The sequence below is a fragment of the Mchenga conophoros genome, linkage group LG15 (assembly GCF_057382185.1).
Source record: "Mchenga conophoros isolate Kocher_MC1m ecotype Shallow Benthic linkage group LG15, M_conophoros_male_GT1.1, whole genome shotgun sequence".
Lineage (NCBI taxonomy): Eukaryota > Metazoa > Chordata > Actinopteri > Cichliformes > Cichlidae > Mchenga > Mchenga conophoros.
The window spans coordinates 34,965,862-34,986,210 of NC_140540.1; the positions used below are offsets into that span (position 1 = coordinate 34,965,862).

The window sequence follows — 20,349 nt, forward strand, 5'->3', positions numbered from 1 at the left end:
GACAGAAATGAGAAGCCACAGCGCTGGTTTTAAAATCTTACTTTTTTTTTTTATTCCTATATCTCACGTGATTATGAAAACAGTTACTTACTATTTAGTCGAGTGACATGCCTCAAAAACCAACTTATCTCATTTAACTGCGTCCATCGGTTGAAAAAACTGTTTCATACACGCAGTTGTTATCCCAGCGATTGGTAAATAAATAACGGATATCTAGGGTCTTTTTGAATAAACAACGTCTTTGAGCTTGGCTTTTATTTTGAAAAGGGAAAGAACGAGTTCCAGTCGTTTTGTAACTCGGGTTGTGAAGGCGACATAAATGAATGACAAATGGGCGTGGTTTAGGGGTACGAGAAGGATTGACGTCCTGTCTAACGAATCCGGATCCGTAATCAGCGTCCTGAAATATTCCACCTCAAACACTGAAGCGGTCTTTTATTATTGATGAAAGCTGCCGGAGAGGCTGAATTATTGATTACGGGGTCAGCAGTAACCACTGAGTCCATTCCCACCCAATAAAAGACACCGGTCCCATAATGCACTGCAAAACCATCACACTCATATACGTTTCATACGGATGCGTTGTAAGGTACAACGCCTGTTTCATAAGGCAGCTGTAAGCGCTGCAGAGCGGATTTTATAAAGTAACAAGAAACTGATTTTAAGCACAGCTGGATCTTTTATACTGAAAGCATGTCACTGATTATTAAAGAATAGCCTACATTTAGTAGAAAATTGCACGTGATGATGATGTCACTGGAATTAAACAATTGCCATTCAGTATTATTTTTTGTTTTGTTTTTTTAACTTATTAATTATGCTTAGTATCCACAGAAAGAGCAACGTTCTTTATCTTAGTGTTTAACTGTTTACATTTATGAGCCAGTGAGCTGAAATGAGACACAATAACATTTTTAAAAGGATAATAAGGATAAAAAAAATAGAAATGTTGCTTTCCTTTAGTCATGAAAATAGGCATATGTACATATAGCATGCCACATAGTCACCTAATTGTGTTTTAGTCCCAACAGCCCTTTATCTGTGTCCAAGGCAAGAGAAAATACAGTTGTAGACACCGTGTTAGTATTCTTGCGGCTGTCAGTTTCTTCTGCCACAGTTTCTGCTGTGCTGTTACTATGTCAGCAGGTGACAGCATTTTACTGGGAAAACCTGTTTGCTGGAGAGGAGTAACAGCTTGTATCCTGTTTAGAGATGACCTGCTGCCTGAAACATGGTCAGCTGTAAAGTCGATTCAGTGTTATGGTCAGTGTCTTTTTATGAGCATGTATTAATGCACTTATGTTGCTGTTATTTTCTTCCTTATTAAATTCCACAAACACACTGCAAGTGTTCCTGAGCGGACAAACGCGTCTTTTAAGTGACAGCTGTGCAACAACTGCATAAACGATTTTCAGCAAAGTGAAAATGCGGTTAATCGTCAAGTTTCAATGCTTCATGTATTGTATGTAATTTTCATGTTTTTGTATTTAGACACAACCATCAAATCAGTTTTTTCCCAACAAGCTACACGTCCTCATCTAAACCTAACACCGAATGTTCTCATTTATTTTACTGTATTTTGTTGTCAACTGACTGCTTGTCTGTGAAAAATGCTTTATAAAAAAAACCTGCACTTTACTTATCTATTTGCTATTGTATGTAATCTATATAATAGTAATATCATATATATAGCATGTAGTCTATATAATAGTAATATAATAATACAATAGTAATAAGTAGTTTACATCAGCGATCAAAATATGGCTTTCATTTCACAATTTTTATTTATTTATATAAACATAATTGGAGAACTCAAACAGTGTCCTATCCTTGGTAACGACTGAGTGAAATATTAATGTGTTTTTTATCGCTACTGTTTGCACCTGCAAGTGTTGAATTATAGCAATTTAAATGTTTGCATAATGGTGTAATAAAAGGCTTTGTTGGTGTTGTGTCTTTACTTAATGGGGCCATTGTCCTGTGTGGAGGCTCACAGACATTTGAATAAGGTGATGCAAGAACCATTCACTGCTGTTTAGAACTGGGAGCAGCTTGAGAGACACGTTTTACTCTTCACAGCTTATTCGGCCAGGGCAACAGTAGTATGTTGTAAAGGAGAGGCTGATAAAGTGTTTTACTAACACTATCAGACCATATAATAAAATATAAGCTATCTAAAGCAGTGGAGTCAGACATAAGGGCCAGAAGGTTCCCGTTCTCTATGGCTTTGCAAAGTGTGAATATTAACAACACATTTGTTTTTTTTATTGTGGTGCTTAAACTATTTTTTCACAAGATGTAAAATATGTGGAAAGTTAAAAGCATTTTCAATAAACAAAAACATAAAATACTACTGTTGTTTCTGTATAGGCTTTTCCACTGTTGTCTGTAAATTGTAAGGCATGTGTCAGGGCAGTTGCTTTACGGAAAATTGATTTATTTTGGAATTTTAAACATGTGCAATCTTAAATAGAAATACAGTATATCTATCTATCTATCTATCTATCTATCTATCTATCTATCTATCTATCTATCTATCTATCTATCTATCTATACATATATATGTATATGTATATTTGTATGTATGTATGTATGTATATGTATATTTGTATGTATGTATGTATGTATGTATGTATGTATGTATAGATAGATAGATAGATAGATAGATAGATAGATAGATAGATAGATAGATAGATAGATAGATATACTGTATTTCTATTTAAGATTGCACATGTTTCAACTTGTGCAAAATATATTTTTGGGACATATGATTATTGATTATTACCGAATTATGAACTATCATAATGTTATGATATTCATAAAAAATATTACTGCCATTAACTTTTATTACTTCCTTTATTACTGTCCTAAGTCATAAATGATTTGACAGGGGGCCATAAATCACTGGTTTGACATAAAGTCCCAATATTCCTCCTTGTGTGGACACAGCACTCGTTCATCCACTGAATCTAGTAACTTCTATGCCTCAGTGATTTATATGTCAGTGTTAACTGGCTTAACAAACAAACAGCATCCCTCTCAAAATGGTCAGGAACAAGGACTAGACTCAAAATGGGTGAAAACACGGCCAATATCCAAGAAAAGCTTTTAAAGACTATCATGAAGTCTGGAAAACGTTTACTCACAACCACTTTAAAAAAATTACACGAGAGTCTGGCTTCTTGGAAGCAAAATATAAAGAAATGTGGGGTGTCCAAGAACGTGGGGGGTGGGTGTTCTTTGTACAACGAGTTTTCGTTGTTCCTCCCGACCAGCAGGTGTCGCCATCACATCACTGCGCTAATCAGTCATTTGCTCACCCGTCCAAGAGCACGTCAGGTCGTGGATGCAGTCTGCGGATACAAGAAAAAAACTTCTCTTTCTCGTAAGGTTTTTATCGTCGTTTCGCTCTTCATTGCTGGTGGATTAGTGTGTTTATTAATGTTGCGTTGTTAAGTCAGGGAAACGCATCATCTACGCGGAAACGCACATACCGGCTCAGGTTCGCCTCATCTGTCTCTCTGTTGCATGTCGCGTTCACTGGTATCATTGTAAAACCGAATGTAAAATTTCATGTAAACGTCAGTGCCGACCGGGACTGGATTGTTTTAAACAGAAAACATAAAGTGTTCGTCTCTGAGCTGTTAGACCAGAAACTAGCTAACGAGCAGCAGCTGGATAGTTGAACTTTGAACTCGGAGCTTTACAGCTTTTTCAGCACTTTCGGAGATTAATAAAGTCTGTAGTGGTGTTTAAACTACATATGTGGTATTCTTCTCACAGAGGTTCGCAGTTTGTGTATATATAATATACGTTGTGCACATAAAATTGCTTTTAGGTTTTAAGTGAGAAAACAGTGCGGCGCAAAATCAACAAATAATAGGGACCAAGTAGTGTTCTCGCTAAATCTCACGATATTTTAGTATTTGACTGGTAATTTACACAGGCACGTGCATTTACACTCACAGGTGAACAAATATGCCTCCACGTGTCAGCTAGCATTATATTTCCTCTCTCCCTGTGTTGGAAGATCAAGTTGTGTCATTTGTTTTACTCCTTTTATTACAATTTGTTTAGTACAATGTCCTATCCGCTGGCTTTCCGTGCATGAACCCTAAATGTTTGTCTTTTTCCTTCTTCTCCACAGATGACTGTACTTTCTCCTGTCTGAACATCATGCTTCCCCGTGCGGGTAAAGAGTTTCTGGTCCGGATACGGTTCTCCTGGAGGCCGTTCTTCCAAGGCCGCTACCTGCTGGTCACCAATATCATGAGTGGAGGGGTGATGCTGTCTCTGGGAGACATCCTACAGCAGACTCGGGAGAAACACAGGGATCCTGGCAAAATCAGAGACTGGAGCCGAACAGGTGACACAGAGTTTTATGCATTTAATGTCATACACCATTTTCTTATTTTGGCTGATATGCAGGAGAGCTCCAGATCTGTACAGTTTCTAAAATAAAAATATAATGAACTCAAGTAATTTTGGACAAAAGCATCTGCATTGTTGTTAGAATTATCATTTGATTTGGGGATACAGAGGAGAGCATGCCAAAGAACATATGCAAAAACAAATGTAGTTGTCAGCAGTAAAGATTCTGCCAACAGGATTATGCTTAAACACTTTTTAAAAAACAATTCTTACAAAATAAAAAGGAACTCCTACTATTTTGTAATAATCTCATGTTGGGCTATCATGATTTATTTCATGCACGGCTGTTCTCTGTTTGGCTTCAAAGCTCGCATGTTTGCCGTGGGCTGCTCCATGGGTCCTCTCCTGCACTACTGGTACATCTGGCTGGACAGAGTGTACGCGGGCAAAGCTCTCAAAACCTTGGTCAAGAAGGTTGTGGTGGACCAGCTGGTTGCTTCCCCGACCCTGGGCGTGTGGTATTTTTTAGGTGAGAAGGATTTTACTGGTACTAAGTCCTGCTTCTCACACGTTGTTCAGGGTGTGAGCACATGAACAGTTTGTCAGTGACGCGCACACTTGAGAGATCATGTACAGAGGCAAAGGTTGCGCATAAAGATGTGGGTAAGGAAAACCCCCGCGTATAAGACATATATGGGGTTCAAAGGGTATCTGTTTCGAGTAGGCTCAAATTTAGCAGTTCATGTTTATAAGAGCGCTTATCTGAGGGTGGTTTTAATAAAGTGTGGCGTTGACGCATGTCTGACAGAAAACTGTTTATCACAGGTATGGATCTCATGGAGGGGCGCAGTTTATCCGAAGGATGGGCAGAGTTTAGAGGCAAGTTCTGGGAATTTTACAAGGTAAGTAAACCTGGAGGTTGAACATTAATTGTTCTTCATTCATCCCAACTGAAATTCTTCTTTGTCTTTAACAGAAGATGAGAATTTAGCGTTTAAACTGTAGCTGAACATTAAGTAATATAAAATATAACTGTGCTCTACACGGCAAACAGAGGAACTTTACGAGTTACGACTATAAGTTACATGTAGTAATTTAGCTCTGTGCTCTTCTGTCTTAAATCTTGAGGTTGTTGTTGTTACTCAGAAGGTTAAAAAAAAAAAAACCCAACCCAGCAGAGCAGATAAAACCTCCCAGTCTCAGCTGGTAACCTGCTGAGCAGACGGAGCACACTTCCCCCCTCTTGTCTGTTTCTCTGAGTAATTAGTACCTGCTTGTTTATCTTATGTGTGTTGTTCTTGCTGACAGGTAGACTGCTGTGTTTGGCCCGCTGCTCAGATGATCAACTTCTACTTTCTCTCGCCCAAGTTCCGCGTCGTGTACATCAACTTTGTCACCTTAGGGTGGGACACCTACCTCTCTTACCTCAAACACAGAGTAAGTCAACCACACAGGAAGTTTTTGGTTTTGTTACCTCTTATTTTACCAATTAACAGCTGTACGGTGCTGTGTGCAGCTCCTCCCAGCTGTGTGTGTTCTGTCTGCATACACATTTCCTCTGGGATGGCGAATGGAGCTGAAACTGTGTGTCACTGGAAGCAGATGGTATGTTTCTGCTCTATGCTGATTGACTGACAAGTGGGCGGAAATAGGGAAGAGTGTGACAGTGGAGTTCACCAGAAATGGAAGAACTACACAGCAAAATCTCCAGTGTTAAATTAACACTGGAGAGTGTCTATATGGGTCCACACCTCTGAGTGTTAAATACAACACTGTTGAGTGTTAAATTAACACTTTTGACAGTGTTATATGTTTAAAAGTAACCTAGTCAGTTTTGAAGATTAACAATGGCTAACACTGAGCAGTGCTGATTTTCTAACACTGGAATATTTCTAACATTTTGAGTTATTTTCCAAACATATAACACTGTCAAAAGTGTTAATTTAACACTCAGAGGTGTGGACCCATATAGACACTCTCCAGTGTTAATTTAACACTGGAGATTTTGCTGTGTATGAAGAAAATTTCAAAGATTAAGAAAAGCAGCATGGAAAGCGCAGGCAGCTACAGTGGACACTATTCATTGTTTGTAACAGTTTCACTTCAGCTCTTTGAATGTCAAATGAACTCTCTCTCCACGGCTGGTTGACCAACAACAGCACAAGAGGGAATGATCTACAGATGGGTTGCACCACATACTTTGTATGCTGCCTCCATCATCCCTGCAGATAGACAGGCCATCCCTGTACTGCCAACGCCATCCCTGCTGAACCATAGGTTCCAGTATACAGGCAGCCAGTCGGAGGAAAGCTGCTTTAAGCAGGAGGCTGACAGTGGGTGAACTGAGGGGCTCTACAAAGGCTCAGTATGAGCTCAAAAGGATTAATACGGTATATTGGGACTCTTACTCACCAGCGCTGCCCATGAGGTTCATTGCATCTCTGACTTTTCTAATCACTTATGTACAAAAGTGAAGTGATGTTGATCATGTCAATGCATCCACTGATTTGTATTGTCTTGACAGAAAGACGACCCCCATGCTGAGCTGGCATTAGACAGCAACGTTGCGGATGTACAGAAGGAAGTGCTGCCACAGTCCAAACCGTTGGAGGAGAAGGCTTAAAGAAGCTCAGTAGAGATGATACGTGTTGCTGTTTTTATGCATTTATACTCTTCCTCCCTTTGGAACTGCTGTCGGACTGTTGTGTTCATGCAACAGTGTGTGTTCCTGTGTTGGTCACTCAGATTTAAACTGATGCGTCTCTGGGAAGTTTGAAGTTAAAGTGCTGGTACACTTCTTCTTAACTCCCAAAGAGTTTAAATGTGTCTGTTTATGTGTGAATGATGTGCGCATGGATGAGAAGCTGTTTCACTGCCCTCAGGTACAGCATTTACTGTCAGAGTGAATTGAGCGGCTGTTAAGGGGAAGGTTTAAAAAGTCCCAAAAGTCATTGGACCCAAATTTTAAATCTGATTCTAGTAATGCTTTTACTTTATTTTTTTTAATATGCTTTATTAAAAAAAAAAAAAAAACCAGTCAATATTGATGTGAGAGAGCTCTACTACATAACTGCTTCAGCAGCAAACCGCGTCTTTGAACATTGCCTTAATATATCATCCAGTGCTGCGTTTGTTTTAATGTCAATCACTCCATTTAACTTGACCCTCTGAGGTCAAATGAAGCATGATTATGGATCTATTTGTATTTTGTCATATCACATAGAATAACCGTTGAAAATAAGTAATTTTTAACTGTGCAGTAGTTTTTCACTAGTTACTGTAAAACTGACTGTATATTTCTACCAGTTTAATTTATTGATGATTTTTATTTTTTAGCTTTGGCTGGTCCAGTGATGATTTAGTTTATGTGATGATGGGGGGAGAAAAACCAGTATAAATGGTGTTAGCATAAACACTGTGAGGGTGGGGAGCGACACCATCTTCGGTGCTGCTGCTGCGGTCGTATAATGTATTTATTATATGAAATATTTTCCCAGAGTTCTCCACATAAAATGCATCATTGGTGTACTACCTGTGTAAAAGAACTGAGAAGCCATGTATCAGAAGTCTAAGATTTCTGAATGCTGAAGAATTTATTTTCACATAAATTCAAATCAAATAAAAAAAAAAAACCTTTCTTTTGGCACTTTTGTGGTTCTATCCTAATTATCCATATACTTTAGTTTGGACACATTATGTTACAACATGTTATCAATATTGAAGCAATTGAGAATTAAATGGGATAAAGCGCCCCCCCCCCTTATTTTTATAACCCAAAAGTAAATATGGTTATATTTGCCCTCCTTATAATGGAGGAGGCTATTACCATCACTGTGTTAGTGTTTTAACAGGAGATATTAGGGACAATGTTACAGTTATTCTCATATGAATGACATTTATATAAATGTATTCTTTAATACTGTGCAAAATTCTTGAGCCACCCCTCATTTTCAAATATTCTCCTTCACAATAACCAGACTTTCTTGGATTTTTAAAGTGGCTTTAAGCAATAGTTCCCTAGATCTCTTTCAGTTGTTTCCTTTGGACATTGACTGCCTTTTTACTCATTTTCACTCCAGTCCTTGTTCTGTACCATTTTCAGAGGAAACATTAGCAGGGCATGTTGTTGCTAGCAGCCCATCACAACAATGCATAATTTGTTCCCATTTATTTGGCCGAGTCTGAAATATGCCAACGATAACACCGCGTGTTGTGTTGTGCCAGCATGGAGGTTCCTAAAGAGCTCTAAGCTGGGAACCTCTGGATGGCAGTGTGACCTAAGAAAAACAAAGAGACAACTGAATATCTACAGCAGATGAACGATGTCTGAAAGTCACGTCGTTTTGAAAAATGAAAACATCCAGAAAAGACCCGAAACGTGACCTGAGAGACACACCTGACCCTTCAGCTACTGTTCACTACTGTTCACTGAGGCCTCATCAGAAATGGTCTCAGGGGAAGGATGGATGCCAAGAAGTCAAATTTACACAACGACTGGTCTGTATGTATAAAGTTTCAGTGATGTACACAATATCAAAAACCTTAAAACAGCATAAAAATGAAAGAAAGTAAAGTTGAAGACTCAACTTAAAAAGAATAACATGCGAGGCAGAAATAAGCTCCACTGCACCTGATTCAACAAAAGTGTCAAACGTGCAGTGGACAAAATGATTTTCTTGTTTCATCAAAAATAAAGTGTCCAGCTCTGTGCTGCAGCATAAGCAGCCTGCACAGTGCAGAGTAAAAGACCTGGGATAGCATAGGTCATTGCAGCTGGCAGCATGAGACAACTTTCATGTTTAAAATCTATTTTAGAAGTAAAAACTAATCTGCAGCTGCCTGCAGCAGGAATAGAAGCAAAAGCAAACACACACAACCTTGTTTAAATATTGACTGATAGTGTGAAGGGTTTAATGCTTGATATGCAACAGCCCGTGTTTGGAGCACATCCTGCTGTCAAGGATGTAGTTACCGCATGTGTGTGCATGTGCGTTTGTCTGTGAATGTCACTGATATGACTGCCAGCCACTTCCCCTCTCAACATGCCCGCAACGATGCACCTCACTCTGCTGGTGTCCCTGTTAACAGCGACAGTCATCAGTGGTAAGTCAGCATTTTTCAACAAGTTTTCACTTCTCAAAATTTTGTGTTCTATATGTTTGAACGTTAGGCTGAAGTCTTGTAGAAGTGCAAATTTATGCAAACAGGAAGCTTCGTGCAGTGAGAGACAGTCGGCCGGTTTGCCTGTGGCAGCGCGGCACTGGCTCTTGTTTTAAGTGTAATAAGAAGCAACTGTGTGTTGTCACAGACACATTTGTATTCATTCTGTTGCTGTTCATTACTACAAAATTCATATCATAAGTAAAGCGTGTATCTGTAAAACATAAGGGGAAGTTCACACCTGGGTGTAGACTGGGGCTAATATTTAATCAGTGATAGTGAGCTGAAGTCGAGCCTCCTGTGGCAAACACTTTACTGAACACACGTTGCAATTGCTTTAATATTACCTGACCCACTGCTATGCGCCAACACAATCTGCTTTTAGACACTTGCAGCATGTCGTAGTTTTCTGAAATTTACTTTGTTTTTGTTCTTTTGTCAAGTTTAAAGTCGTTTCTTGCCTCAGAAAGTTGTCACAGCATTCTTACCTTAAGCTCCTCTGGATCTTTGCCCACATCCCATAACTGTACAAGTACAGTTATGTGATTTAAAGCTCCTAAACGCTCATGTATTTACCACTTAAAATCTCAGCTTCGTCATAGTTTGAAGGTTTTCCGGTGTGTTTTCTTTGTACACAAAGCGGATTTTAGGGGTAAAACAGTAACAGGTAGAGCAGCTACAGTGTTGATGAGGACCCCAACCTGAACCCTAAAGTGCCTACACTCAAACACCTGCCAAACTTCAATCCCACACGGCTCCGTAAAGAAATCTAAAACCGTCTTCATAAACAGTCCGAGGCCACAAAGATGATGCACATATAGATTGTTATTGTCTCAGGGATGTGAATCTAACATACGTAGCTTCCTTAACATGATTTTATGATAAACGTGGTGTGAGTGGGTGTGGGCGGTGACTAGAAGATGAAACTTACAGAGTTCCATGATGAAAGTGAGCTTTGCGTAATGCATCATTACTATCATGTTAATTACATGTGACTTAAGTAATAGTGGCAAAACTCCAGAATAGTGAATTTAAAGGTGTAGCATTCAAAATTTCTAATCTGTGATAATAAAGCTTATATTTAGGTTAAGGTAGGGTTACTTGATTAAAACGAATCAAATGTGAAATAAGAGCCTACATGACCACTTCAGAATCACCTGGGATTTATTTTTGTACTATATTTTGCACTCAATAAAACGATTTTTCAGCAATAATTTTGAGTAAAATGCAGCTGAAATATATCCTTATTATAGAGTTTACCAAAAATTTAAGTACCAGCAACGTTCTGTTAGTCTGTGTCAGACATCAGATATGTATTTTGCTATTCAAACTCTGGGATATTCAATGATCTAAAAGTTGGTTATAGAAAAAAATCATACAAAGCAATTATTTTGTGTCAGAACTTTTTGATGATTACAACAACACCATGCTCTGTCAATAGGAAGGGCTAGGGTTAGTGCACAGCATTAAGCCATGCTTGTCTGCATTAGTGCTCTCATGCATTAAAAACATCCAGTGCAAGTATGGAAAAATGTAAATAAAACTTTCTTTGTGGTTTGTTGGCACCTTTAAGATGCCAACAAACCACTTGATCATTATCTCAATAAGGTGTGAATGCAGCATCTTATATTTATGTGCTGTTTGCTGCTCTGCAGAAACCACCACTTCCTCCAGCTCATCCACTGCACAAACAACCACTAACAAACCATACTCACAAACAACAATACTCCAGACTACCACTGAAAGAACAACACATCCAACCACAGCTGAAACGACAACACATCCAACTACAGCTGAAACGACAACACATCCAACCACAGCTGAAACGACAACACATCCAACTACAGCTGAAACGACAACACATCCAACTACAGCTGAAACGACAGTGCAGTCCACGACCATCATCATTTCGGCTTCACCAAAAACGCAGCAGACAGACGACACCACCCCCAGCCCACCTCCTCAAACCACAGCAAACAACCAGACATCAAATGAGACAGCTTTGCCAACTGAAACAACGCTCCCATCTGCATCAGCATCACCAAACATCACTGCAACCACCACTGTGAACACAACCGACACAGGTCAAAAAACATCCAGTCCGCTCTTTTTTTGCCATTTTAAAAGAAATTAATGCACTTTTGGGGGTTCAAGGACAGTGAGAAACAATACAGATGGACAAATTTATACATAGCAATGCCATACTTTATGACCTAAAACAAACAAAATGCTTTTGCGTGCACAGATTAAATTCATTTGCATGTTATGGTGGATTTCTTCTCAGGTTTCAATGAAATTTTGATGACAAGACCCAGATAGCAAGGAGACATTGACTAAACATTGTTTCAATATCAGGTGCTTCTATTGAATCAACGTTGAAATCTGACGTTGACCCAATGTCACTTTTGCACCCTTTTCTAATATTGAAACAACGTCATGTTTTGATATTGAATCAATGTTGAACGCTGACATTGATTCAACGTCAAATTTTCAAACACTGTTAATGTTGAAACAATCTCAGATTCTGATATTGAATCACTGTTGAACTCTGATGTTGATTTTCCATCACTTTTGCACCCTTGGTTACTATTGAAACAATAAAGTCATGATTAAAAATCAGTACTTAAAAGGTATTTGTATTAATAAAAAAACGCTGCAAATTACCAGCAATACTTAAACCTGCAAAAAAGACAATTGTATATGATCCCCAAATAGGAAACCCATAAAATACTGGACATTGTCTTACAATTTGTCATGTCCATAATAATATCCCTATAAAATGAAGCATCTGGCATTATGTAATAAAAATGACAGACATCTCTGTATCAATTACAAAGTAATTTATTATATTTTTGAAAAAGTTTCTTTGTTACATGTATTGGATACAGGTCACTTATTTTTTTTAGTTTACTCGGGGATCAAACTGGATATCAGGCATCCTGCACCACCCATGTTTTCTGAAGGGTAGCGGAGACATTTCTGCACTGCTTGGGCGAAGGCAAACTCAGAAACAGCGTTTACCCCCACCCGCTGAGTCAGACCATCTAGGACACAAACAAACACAAAAAGAAGAAAAAAAAAAGCCAAATTAGAGCTTAAATATGAATAACCTATTGTCTATTGTCTTCAGCAGGGAGAAAGCATCTAAACTACCAGGCTGATTAATATGAAAGTCACAAGGCAGAAATCAGCAAACTTTAAGAACTTACCATTGCTTTATTTGCCTCCGGTCATTGCAGTTCATTTCGTCTATGTTGTTAAATGGCTAATCCAGAGGCAATACCCTAGCATGAACAGGGTCAGTGCTGCAGGATTAACGGAAGGCTCTGAACTTCTCACGGAGGTCCCTGACTTCTCTGATCAGCTCTGTTATCATGATCATAAGTTTTTGGAAGGCTGCATCTATTGAAAAGAACAATAACACAAAGAATACTGGCTTGTGATAAACTGGATAAGCATTGTGATGAGAAAAACAACTATATCCATAAGTGACAAACAACTGCCCAGGGGAATTTATTTGTCATGACAAATAAATTCCCCTGGGCAGTTGTTTGTTTAAGTCAATTAATAAATGAGGCATAAAACCAATGGTGTGACTTGTGCAAAGCAAATATGATTTCTTCTTACATTAGTATAATTTCAGCTGTGTCCAGCAAATATTGCATTTGTTTATCTCATCGTTTCTCTGTTTGTCTCCCCCTCAGGTTTTTCACCCGACTGGGAAAAAGATGACCTGGCGTCAAACCCCGGCCTAGTCGCTATCATTTGCATCTTCTGTATCGTCCTCGCCCTCGTTCTCGTGGTACTCACAGTGAAATGTATCCGATCGCCGAGATCCAATTTTGAGAGGCTCGAAGATATGCCGATGGTGAGATAGAAAACGTGACAGATATTCACAGTTCCAGAGGGTGAATCCTAATCTTAATCTTACTGTAGGTCTGGTATACATCTTAAAAATCAGCACTGAAACACACAAAATGACAAACTTCTTGAATATTGTTTCAAGAATATAATTCATGAGTTTTAGTATGAGGCTCTGCCTGCTGTAGGTTACTCATCCCAGCAGGGGGAGGCAGGTGCTGGTTAACACGTAGAAAACATGGATTTGCCCGTAACATGGATTTGGAGCAAGGCCAACACGTTCCAGGATTTTGCTTCACGGGGATGTTAACTGTCAGCCCCCCACCATGAGTAACACGTAAAAGTTTCCCAGCATTAAATGTCGTCTTCTTCTTGTTCCTGTCTCCTTAGTAATGAGGACAGTGGTTTCTCATTTACACGAACAGGAAGTGTGAGTGGATTGTCTGTGTGTGAAAAGTGTGGTGACTATTTCTCAAGAGAAGCTTATCATTAGAGCCGCATCAGCGCGTCGCCAGATAGTTTTAAACTGTTGGCATATCTCAATCTCAGCAGCAAGGGTCTAATCAAGAATGGGATTTCTGAAAAGCAAACCTTCTCTCTCACACTTACGGAGCACTTACAAGTTCATGTATGTATCTAGTGTGCAGAGACAATATCACAAATACTTTTCAGATGACCCACAATGAGGCTGCCAATATGTGTGAAATAGAATAAAATACTGCTATTCTGGTAACCGCTGCAAAACAAGACCTGCAGCGCTGTACGGACCAGTGTTCTTTATAAGGTGTTCTACGAGTGTAAATCTTTATTGCTGCATGACTGGGCATTGTGCTGGAGTGTACTTTATACCGTACGAGCTACATATCCGACAACATGAGCTGAAAAACAACTGATCCTCCAATATGAGCAGGTCGGGACTTAATGATAACTTGCAGGGTTAATAAATGACAAACAATCCCCTGTAGAAATCGGATAATATGATCTAGATAATGTCCATGTATGACCACATCCATGACGCTTTTTTTCTTCACACATTCTTAGCAATTTCCTTTTGATTATTCCTGACATTATGAGAAAAGAGAATAAGATAAGTATGAAACATTTAAGCTTCCCTTCCCAGGAGTTTCTCAACCTCATCTTCACATGGTAATCCCTTCTCACATTCACTAATTTAACATTTAAAACGGGTAAAAAGACGGTTTTTTCAGAGGCTTGTCTCCGTCAGCTGATTGTCAGTCCTTAACGTTAATTACATTAATATGCCTAAAGCGGGACCGCAAAGACTTCACCTATTGTTAATCTGAACGGGGAAAAGAATGCCTATCACTGTAATCGGATAAAAGAAAAACAACAGAACACATTGTACTGTAAAAGAACCACTTTAGTTCAGATGGTAAAGCAGGTACTGGACATTCAGTGCAGGCACTTTATCACCACGCTGACTGCTGGTTAACTGTGAATGGGTTGTTTGTTTTCTGTGAACTCTCAGGGCAAAGTGAATGAGGAGTCTCCGTTCGCCCACTACTCGAAATGACAGAATGCGCTTGTGGAAGCCGAAGGCCCGGGACGGGTCCAACCTGCCGAACGACTCTGACATCATCAGGCTCGGCTTTACGTAGCACTTTATTCAATGCCAGTGAAATATTTTGGCCTCATTCATTTTGGTTTTAATTAAGTGTAATCAGGTAACTACAACTGTCGCTTCCTCCATAGTAAAATCTGAAAATCAGCCTGAAAGGTAAACCTTCATACATAACGCTTGCTAAACTGGTGACATGTATAATCTTGTAAGCACTACAACTCAGATTTACACTGGTGATTTAATAAGAGTGCAGATTTCGATTTTACATAACGCTTTAACAAAGTCATAACTGGAATGTACAAGTGTACAAATGTGATCTTATCTGGAGTGGCATATATGATGTATGAATTGTGGGGTCTGAGGTCTTCTGTGCAAGCAAAGCTCAGACGCAAAAAGTCACAGTGCTGAGCACATGTTTTAGACCACCGGCCAGTGTAAGGTTTATGCCATAGCTGTTATAAATTAACAATTCTGGTACTTACCAAAATCATTTTTTAATGATTCTGTAATAGTTAAACCACCAGTGTGCTCTTAAATTAAGATCATATTTTTAATGCTAAAATATAAATATTGTTGTTATAAAAATAGAATAAAAAGAGTAAAGGCATCATTAGTTTATGATTAAATTAACTTTGATTAAAACCTACTTACTTGCATTCTTGAACAGAACAATTACTGCTTGAACGTCATGCTTGATTAATTTCTGACTTCCTACAGACATCCTCAGTGTTTTAAACTTGTTTTAAATGAGCTTTTTGGCACAGTTCAAAAATATTTTTCTTTTGTTTTTCTAATAGCAGGTAGTCTAATAAATGTGTTATGCACTGGAAATATCAGAAAAACTGTGGGGCCACTGACAGAATCTTTATGGTTAAAACACTAAACAATAGGCTCATGTTCTTATTACTGATAGAAAAAATACTTGTGTATTTGTATGCACTAAAACAGGTACCGCTAATTATTTCTATGTTCACTCTAAAATTAATATCAGGCCATTCACATTAGTCACATCAGAAATGTTTCCAGGTTCAGGAAAATCTCGGGACTCATTTCCAACAAAAACACGTGCAATTCTACTTTGTCTTGCTAATCTTGATGAATGTAAACAGATTTGCTTATGCTTATAAACAGATTCAAATATAGAATTGGATCCTTTCTGCTTTAAATGCCTTAATAATTAATATCCCTGAGCTAGCCTGCACAAAAATGATAAAAGTCATATTTCTAGACATTTTAATTGTGGCTCAAAGTAACTTTTTTCATGAAATGCTGTCACACTGAGTCTGTGTGGCAAATCTGCTATCCTACACTCAATTTTGCAGTGACTTGAATGCTTTCCTGCCATTTCAACAAAATGATTTAATAAGTCAGTGTTTTGTAAATCGGGACGATGACATGCTGTGTACCAACTACATAATTGTGGTGTTTTAATGAAAATAAAAACATTGATGTGGTGTTTTTCACTTTCCTGTAATGTGTCCCTTGTTGCTACCTCAGGTTAAGATTACGTAAACCTTTTACCCAGCCAGTTATCTGGAAAACCCCACCAGCAACTTCCTTTAACCTACGTCTTCAGCTATGTACCAACATGCCAGAGCTCCTCAGACACATGACTCACACTCCAAAGATAAAGAGAAACATCTCCAGGGCTCGAAGGTGAGGATTACCCAAAAAGGCCATGACTATTTAAGAGGACTGGCGATTGAGGCTAAACCAAATGAGCGTCTGGATAAGAATGTGACTGGGACCTCATTACCAAGACATCCTGCCAATGAAAATATAAATGGGCTACATGAAAGTGTGACCACTCAAGCGGTTTTGTTTGTATTAGAACTGTAAATGATTCATATTTTGTGAGGAAACCCTTTAACCCTTTAAGAGAGACACAAAAACAAGCTGTGGGAATCTCAGATGTGAGGCATTAACATGAAAGCCTTGTTTGGTTAAAGCACAAGACCTTTTATGAGTGTAACTGAACTTTTTTGGATCTAAAGAGTTGCACAAGCTGACAGTGGAAAGTAAAAGAGAGGTTTAAATTCCAGAGAGAAAGACACACTCAGTGAAAAAAGACTATGTGTGCAACTCGTGCAAGGAAACAAACAGGGCAAATTAGGACTGGCTAAAAGATCGATCTCGTAAAATTCCTCAGATACCACTGCACTGCTCTTGTTTTATTGTTAATGCTGAGATAAGTACAGGGAAAGAAGCACTGCAATCAGGTCAGATGGCATATCAGGGAAAGAACTATTTGAGCATCTCTTAAACTTTGATCTTTTGTTATAATGATCCAAATCTGCTGATGAAGTTACTTTGTGAAAATAAATTTCCTCTAATATTCTGAGAACGGGCACAATCATTACTCAAAAGGAACGCAAAACAAACTTAGTAGTCTTAACGCAAACAAGTATTTAAAACTTTGTTCTTTTTCTTGTAAAATCTTCCACTTTTTTTCAATACTCAAACATAGACAAATTCACAACGATGGCTGATGGTCTGTAGCATACACTCACTGGCCACTTTGTAAGGTACCCCACAAATATCTATTTAGCCAATCACATGGCAGCAACATTTAAGCATGTGTACATGCTCATGACAACCTGTAGAAGTTCAAACTAAGCATAAGAATGAGGTAAAAAAAAAAAAAAAAAAAAAAAAAAAAGAAGTGATTTAAGTGACTTTGAACATGGTTGGTGGTGTCAGATGGGCTGGTCCCAGTATTTCAGAAACTGCTGATCTGCAGGGATTTTCCCACGCAGTCATCTACAGGGTTCGATCGTGCAGCCGACAGTTCTGCAGCAACCGTGTGTGACGCTCTCGTGTCAATACGGACCAAAAATCTCACAGGAATGACTCCATCACATTATTAAATATTCATAAATCTAAATAAATCTATGCCACGTATTAAGTGAATTATGAACACGTGTTAATGCAAAAGATAGTCTTATCCAGTACTAGCAAGGTGAGCGCAGACTGACAGTCCATAAAACGTAATTTTAACCAAAAACGTGGAGGAAAAAACAGAACCATATCACCGCCGATAAGTTTAAGTGACCTAAATAAATGACAGATAAACAAAACAAACGGAATCAGGTGTACGTGCCAGATCAATCGAATAGTAAAAAGGTACAAAGGCGCTTCAGCAGCCAGGTGCACTCAGCTGCACCGGGCGTGAAGCTGGCCTGCCACAGACCTCGTGGCCGGCGTAGTGAGCTTGTTTACGTCTCGCGGCTTCGCTTCCTGCCATGTGATCCGCTGGCTGACGTCGCAGTGACGGAAGGGCACGGACCTCTGCATGCAGCAGAGTTTGAAGTCTAAAAGCAAGTGACTAATTTGCAGCAATAAAAATGGATAAATGCAGTAGTGTTACCTGAGCAAGTTCGAGCAGTACTTCACTGTAAAGGCAGACGAGACAAGACGGCGGGTCGCTGCGGTGAGTGTGAAATAAGACTTTAACTTCCAGACTAACTGTAACCTGCACCTCAGATGCGCTCAGATGGGTAACTCCTAAACAGCTTTTTAACGGAGTAACCCGACGTTAAAGACTTCAGCGCTGACAGTTTTCTCATGAGAGAGGACATTTAGAAGAGCACCAGTTTCCTTTTCACACTCTTGCGGTGGCGATCAGAACCCTGCCCAGATACTCAGCATTGATTTCAGAGCGATCATAAAGAAAGTAACGTCACATCTGATCATATATAACACACTCACCTACTTCTAATAATAGTCATTGTGTAAAAAAAAGCAAACAAACAAAATCAAACATAAAAAACCGTCTACTCCATAAATGTTTCCATGGATGTTCTTCCTTGTAATCATGACAAGATTCTGTTGTAGTGGTATAGTTCTGCTCTATTACATGTCAATAATACTTTGAACGGCAGGATTTATTAAGCAGTTCGAGGGGTAGTTTCAACTGTGTGCGTTAAACTTTCTGAATAATTCATCTTCCCCAGCAAAGCCACAAGGAATGTTCCCTCCTTCTACTTCTATCTCCTTCCTTCCTCCATATCTGCTTCCTTCACTCTCTCTGTGTGACCCCCGCACAGACACTCAGAGCGTCTTCCTCATTTTCACACAGATCTTCCTTTCCTTCTTTCTGTCTCTCTTGCTTTCACCCAAAAAACTGACAGCAACAGCTGAAATACTATCTCGCCTGATCATCACCTTGTCGTTATCTCCCTTTTCTTTCTGACTTGTTTTCTCACAAACAAACGCATAGTTTCCAAGCCACGAGTTACAAGGAAAGCGGTCTCGACATCTTCATGTCTCAGCATGCACACTTGTCTTTGCCTTAAGCTTCTAATTGGATCTTGCAAATGTGGGTGATTTGTTATTTCTCTGCTGTATTGCTTGTACTTTGTTTACCACTTTGCAGCATTTGCCTTCCTGTAAGTACTAATATAATTACATTCCTGAAACAGACTGGGGTTATTGTTATAGAAAATGCTCATACAGATACATACAGCTGTTACCGATTAGGAATGACAGATCAGAAATTACTTTTCTAAATATCTGAGTTTTTAGAGAAACTCATGTTTCCCGGGTTTAACTCTACTGGAGTATGTTTTATGTTTCCCTTTTAAACTCCCTAAAACAAATGCTCTACCTTTACAAAACCGATTTTTAATAATAAAGGCGTGTGCGCTTCCATTTTTCCCCATTTCTGTGAGAATGTTTGAGATGGGGTGAGTTTTTGGTGGGTCAGCAGTGATTCTCTCAGCCTCCCTCCATCAACCCATTAACAGGAGTGATAAGGTCTCCCCAGTGTGACATGTGAGAGAGTTTTTCTCTGTCCCAGAGCTTTCATTCACACAAACGGGTTACATAATTCTGCAGTTTTCTTCTTGTTCGGTCAGACCCGTTTTTTTGCCATGGGAAACTTTTGAAATCCTGCAGTGTCATCAGTTTGAGAAACAAAGATAAACAAGGAAGAAAATGCAGAATGATCCGTGCCACCTGGAGTCATCCAGAGCAGCTTGGAGTTCAGCGTCTTGCCTAAGGACTCCTGAATCACGGACCCTAAAGTTAGGGGGCTGTACGACTGGAGGCACAGCCACCCGAGGGAGACCGTTCTCTCTGCATCCATTAGATGGCAGCCTGCCACACTGCTAATCCTCCTGCGTCCTGCTCTCCTCATCTGAGCAGAATCACAAAGCTTGTGCCTGAAACTGTATGACTCACTCTGTTTGACAGAAAAATGAGATTTGTCTTGTCACTTTATTAGAATTGACAATGGTGAGAAGAAGAAGGGGAGGCTTTGGAGAGAGAAAAAGTCACCGTGCCATTTACTGACATCTGACTAATTTACAGTCTTAATTTTATCAGCAGCGTTTCTTTCATGTAATTACTATTCTTACAAATTACGTCGGTCATGA

At 39.1% G+C, this 20,349-nt stretch overlaps 3 protein-coding genes and 1 long non-coding RNA gene across 6 annotated transcripts in view; 3 read left to right on the top strand and 1 right to left on the bottom strand.

Moving 5' to 3' along the window:
• Positions 1-3,262: 3,262 nt before the first annotated feature.
• mpv17l2 (MPV17 mitochondrial inner membrane protein like 2) lies at positions 3,263-8,026 on the top strand. 3 transcript variants are annotated; one of them, XM_085247838.1, is made up of 6 exons: positions 3,263-3,385; positions 4,148-4,366; positions 4,739-4,900; positions 5,197-5,273; positions 5,680-5,808; positions 6,896-8,026. In XM_085247838.1, the coding sequence occupies exons 2-6, from the start codon at positions 4,177-4,179 to the stop codon at positions 6,992-6,994; spliced, it is 657 nt and encodes a 218-aa protein (XP_085103964.1). In that variant the 5' UTR covers positions 3,263-3,385; positions 4,148-4,176; the 3' UTR covers positions 6,995-8,026. The 3 variants fall into 3 exon arrangements, with proteins under 3 accessions (XP_085103964.1, XP_085103961.1, XP_085103963.1); XM_085247835.1 differs by lacking the exon at positions 6,896-8,026 and having other exon boundaries at positions 5,680-6,888; XM_085247837.1 differs by lacking the exon at positions 6,896-8,026 and having other exon boundaries at positions 3,384-3,502; positions 5,680-6,888.
• Positions 8,027-9,357: 1,331 nt separating this feature from the next.
• On the top strand, positions 9,358-16,428 carry cist1 (colon, intestine and stomach enriched 1). Its single transcript, XM_085246495.1, has 4 exons — positions 9,358-9,474; positions 11,187-11,615; positions 13,236-13,399; positions 14,882-16,428. The coding sequence occupies exons 1-4, from the start codon at positions 9,414-9,416 to the stop codon at positions 14,924-14,926; spliced, it is 699 nt and encodes a 232-aa protein (XP_085102621.1). The 5' UTR covers positions 9,358-9,413; the 3' UTR covers positions 14,927-16,428.
• On the bottom strand, positions 12,254-18,656 carry LOC146558756 (uncharacterized). The gene is made up of 3 exons (XR_014888511.1): positions 18,342-18,656; positions 12,741-12,933; positions 12,254-12,575 (listed from the first exon to the last, which is right to left on the bottom strand). It is a non-coding gene; the product is annotated as an uncharacterized LOC146558756 (long non-coding RNA).
• Positions 18,281-20,349, top strand: part of LOC146558757 (3',5'-cyclic-AMP phosphodiesterase 4C-like) — a 104,216-nt gene continuing 102,147 nt past the window's right edge. The window contains exon 1 of the mRNA XM_085246478.1: positions 18,281-18,404. The gene's annotated coding sequence lies outside the window, so the exon portion shown is untranslated. The remainder of the gene's footprint in view (positions 18,405-20,349) is intronic.

Bases quoted from the DNA above. Each gene is read 5' to 3' on its own strand.
- cist1 (XM_085246495.1), top strand. From the start codon at position 9,414: ATGCCCGCAACGATGCACCTCACTCTGCTGGTGTCCCTGTTAACAGCG. The intron at 11,616-13,235 runs GTCAAAAAACAT...TCTCCCCCTCAG, and splicing joins TGTGAACACAACCGACACAG to GTTTTTCACCCGACTGGGAA. The intron at 13,400-14,881 runs GTGAGATAGAAA...GTGAACTCTCAG, and splicing joins GGCTCGAAGATATGCCGATG to GGCAAAGTGAATGAGGAGTC.
- mpv17l2 (XM_085247835.1), top strand. From the start codon at position 4,177: ATGCTTCCCCGTGCGGGTAAAGAGTTTCTGGTCCGGATACGGTTCTCC. The intron at 4,367-4,738 runs GTGACACAGAGT...TTGGCTTCAAAG, and splicing joins CAGAGACTGGAGCCGAACAG to CTCGCATGTTTGCCGTGGGC. The intron at 4,901-5,196 runs GTGAGAAGGATT...TGTTTATCACAG, and splicing joins GGGCGTGTGGTATTTTTTAG to GTATGGATCTCATGGAGGGG.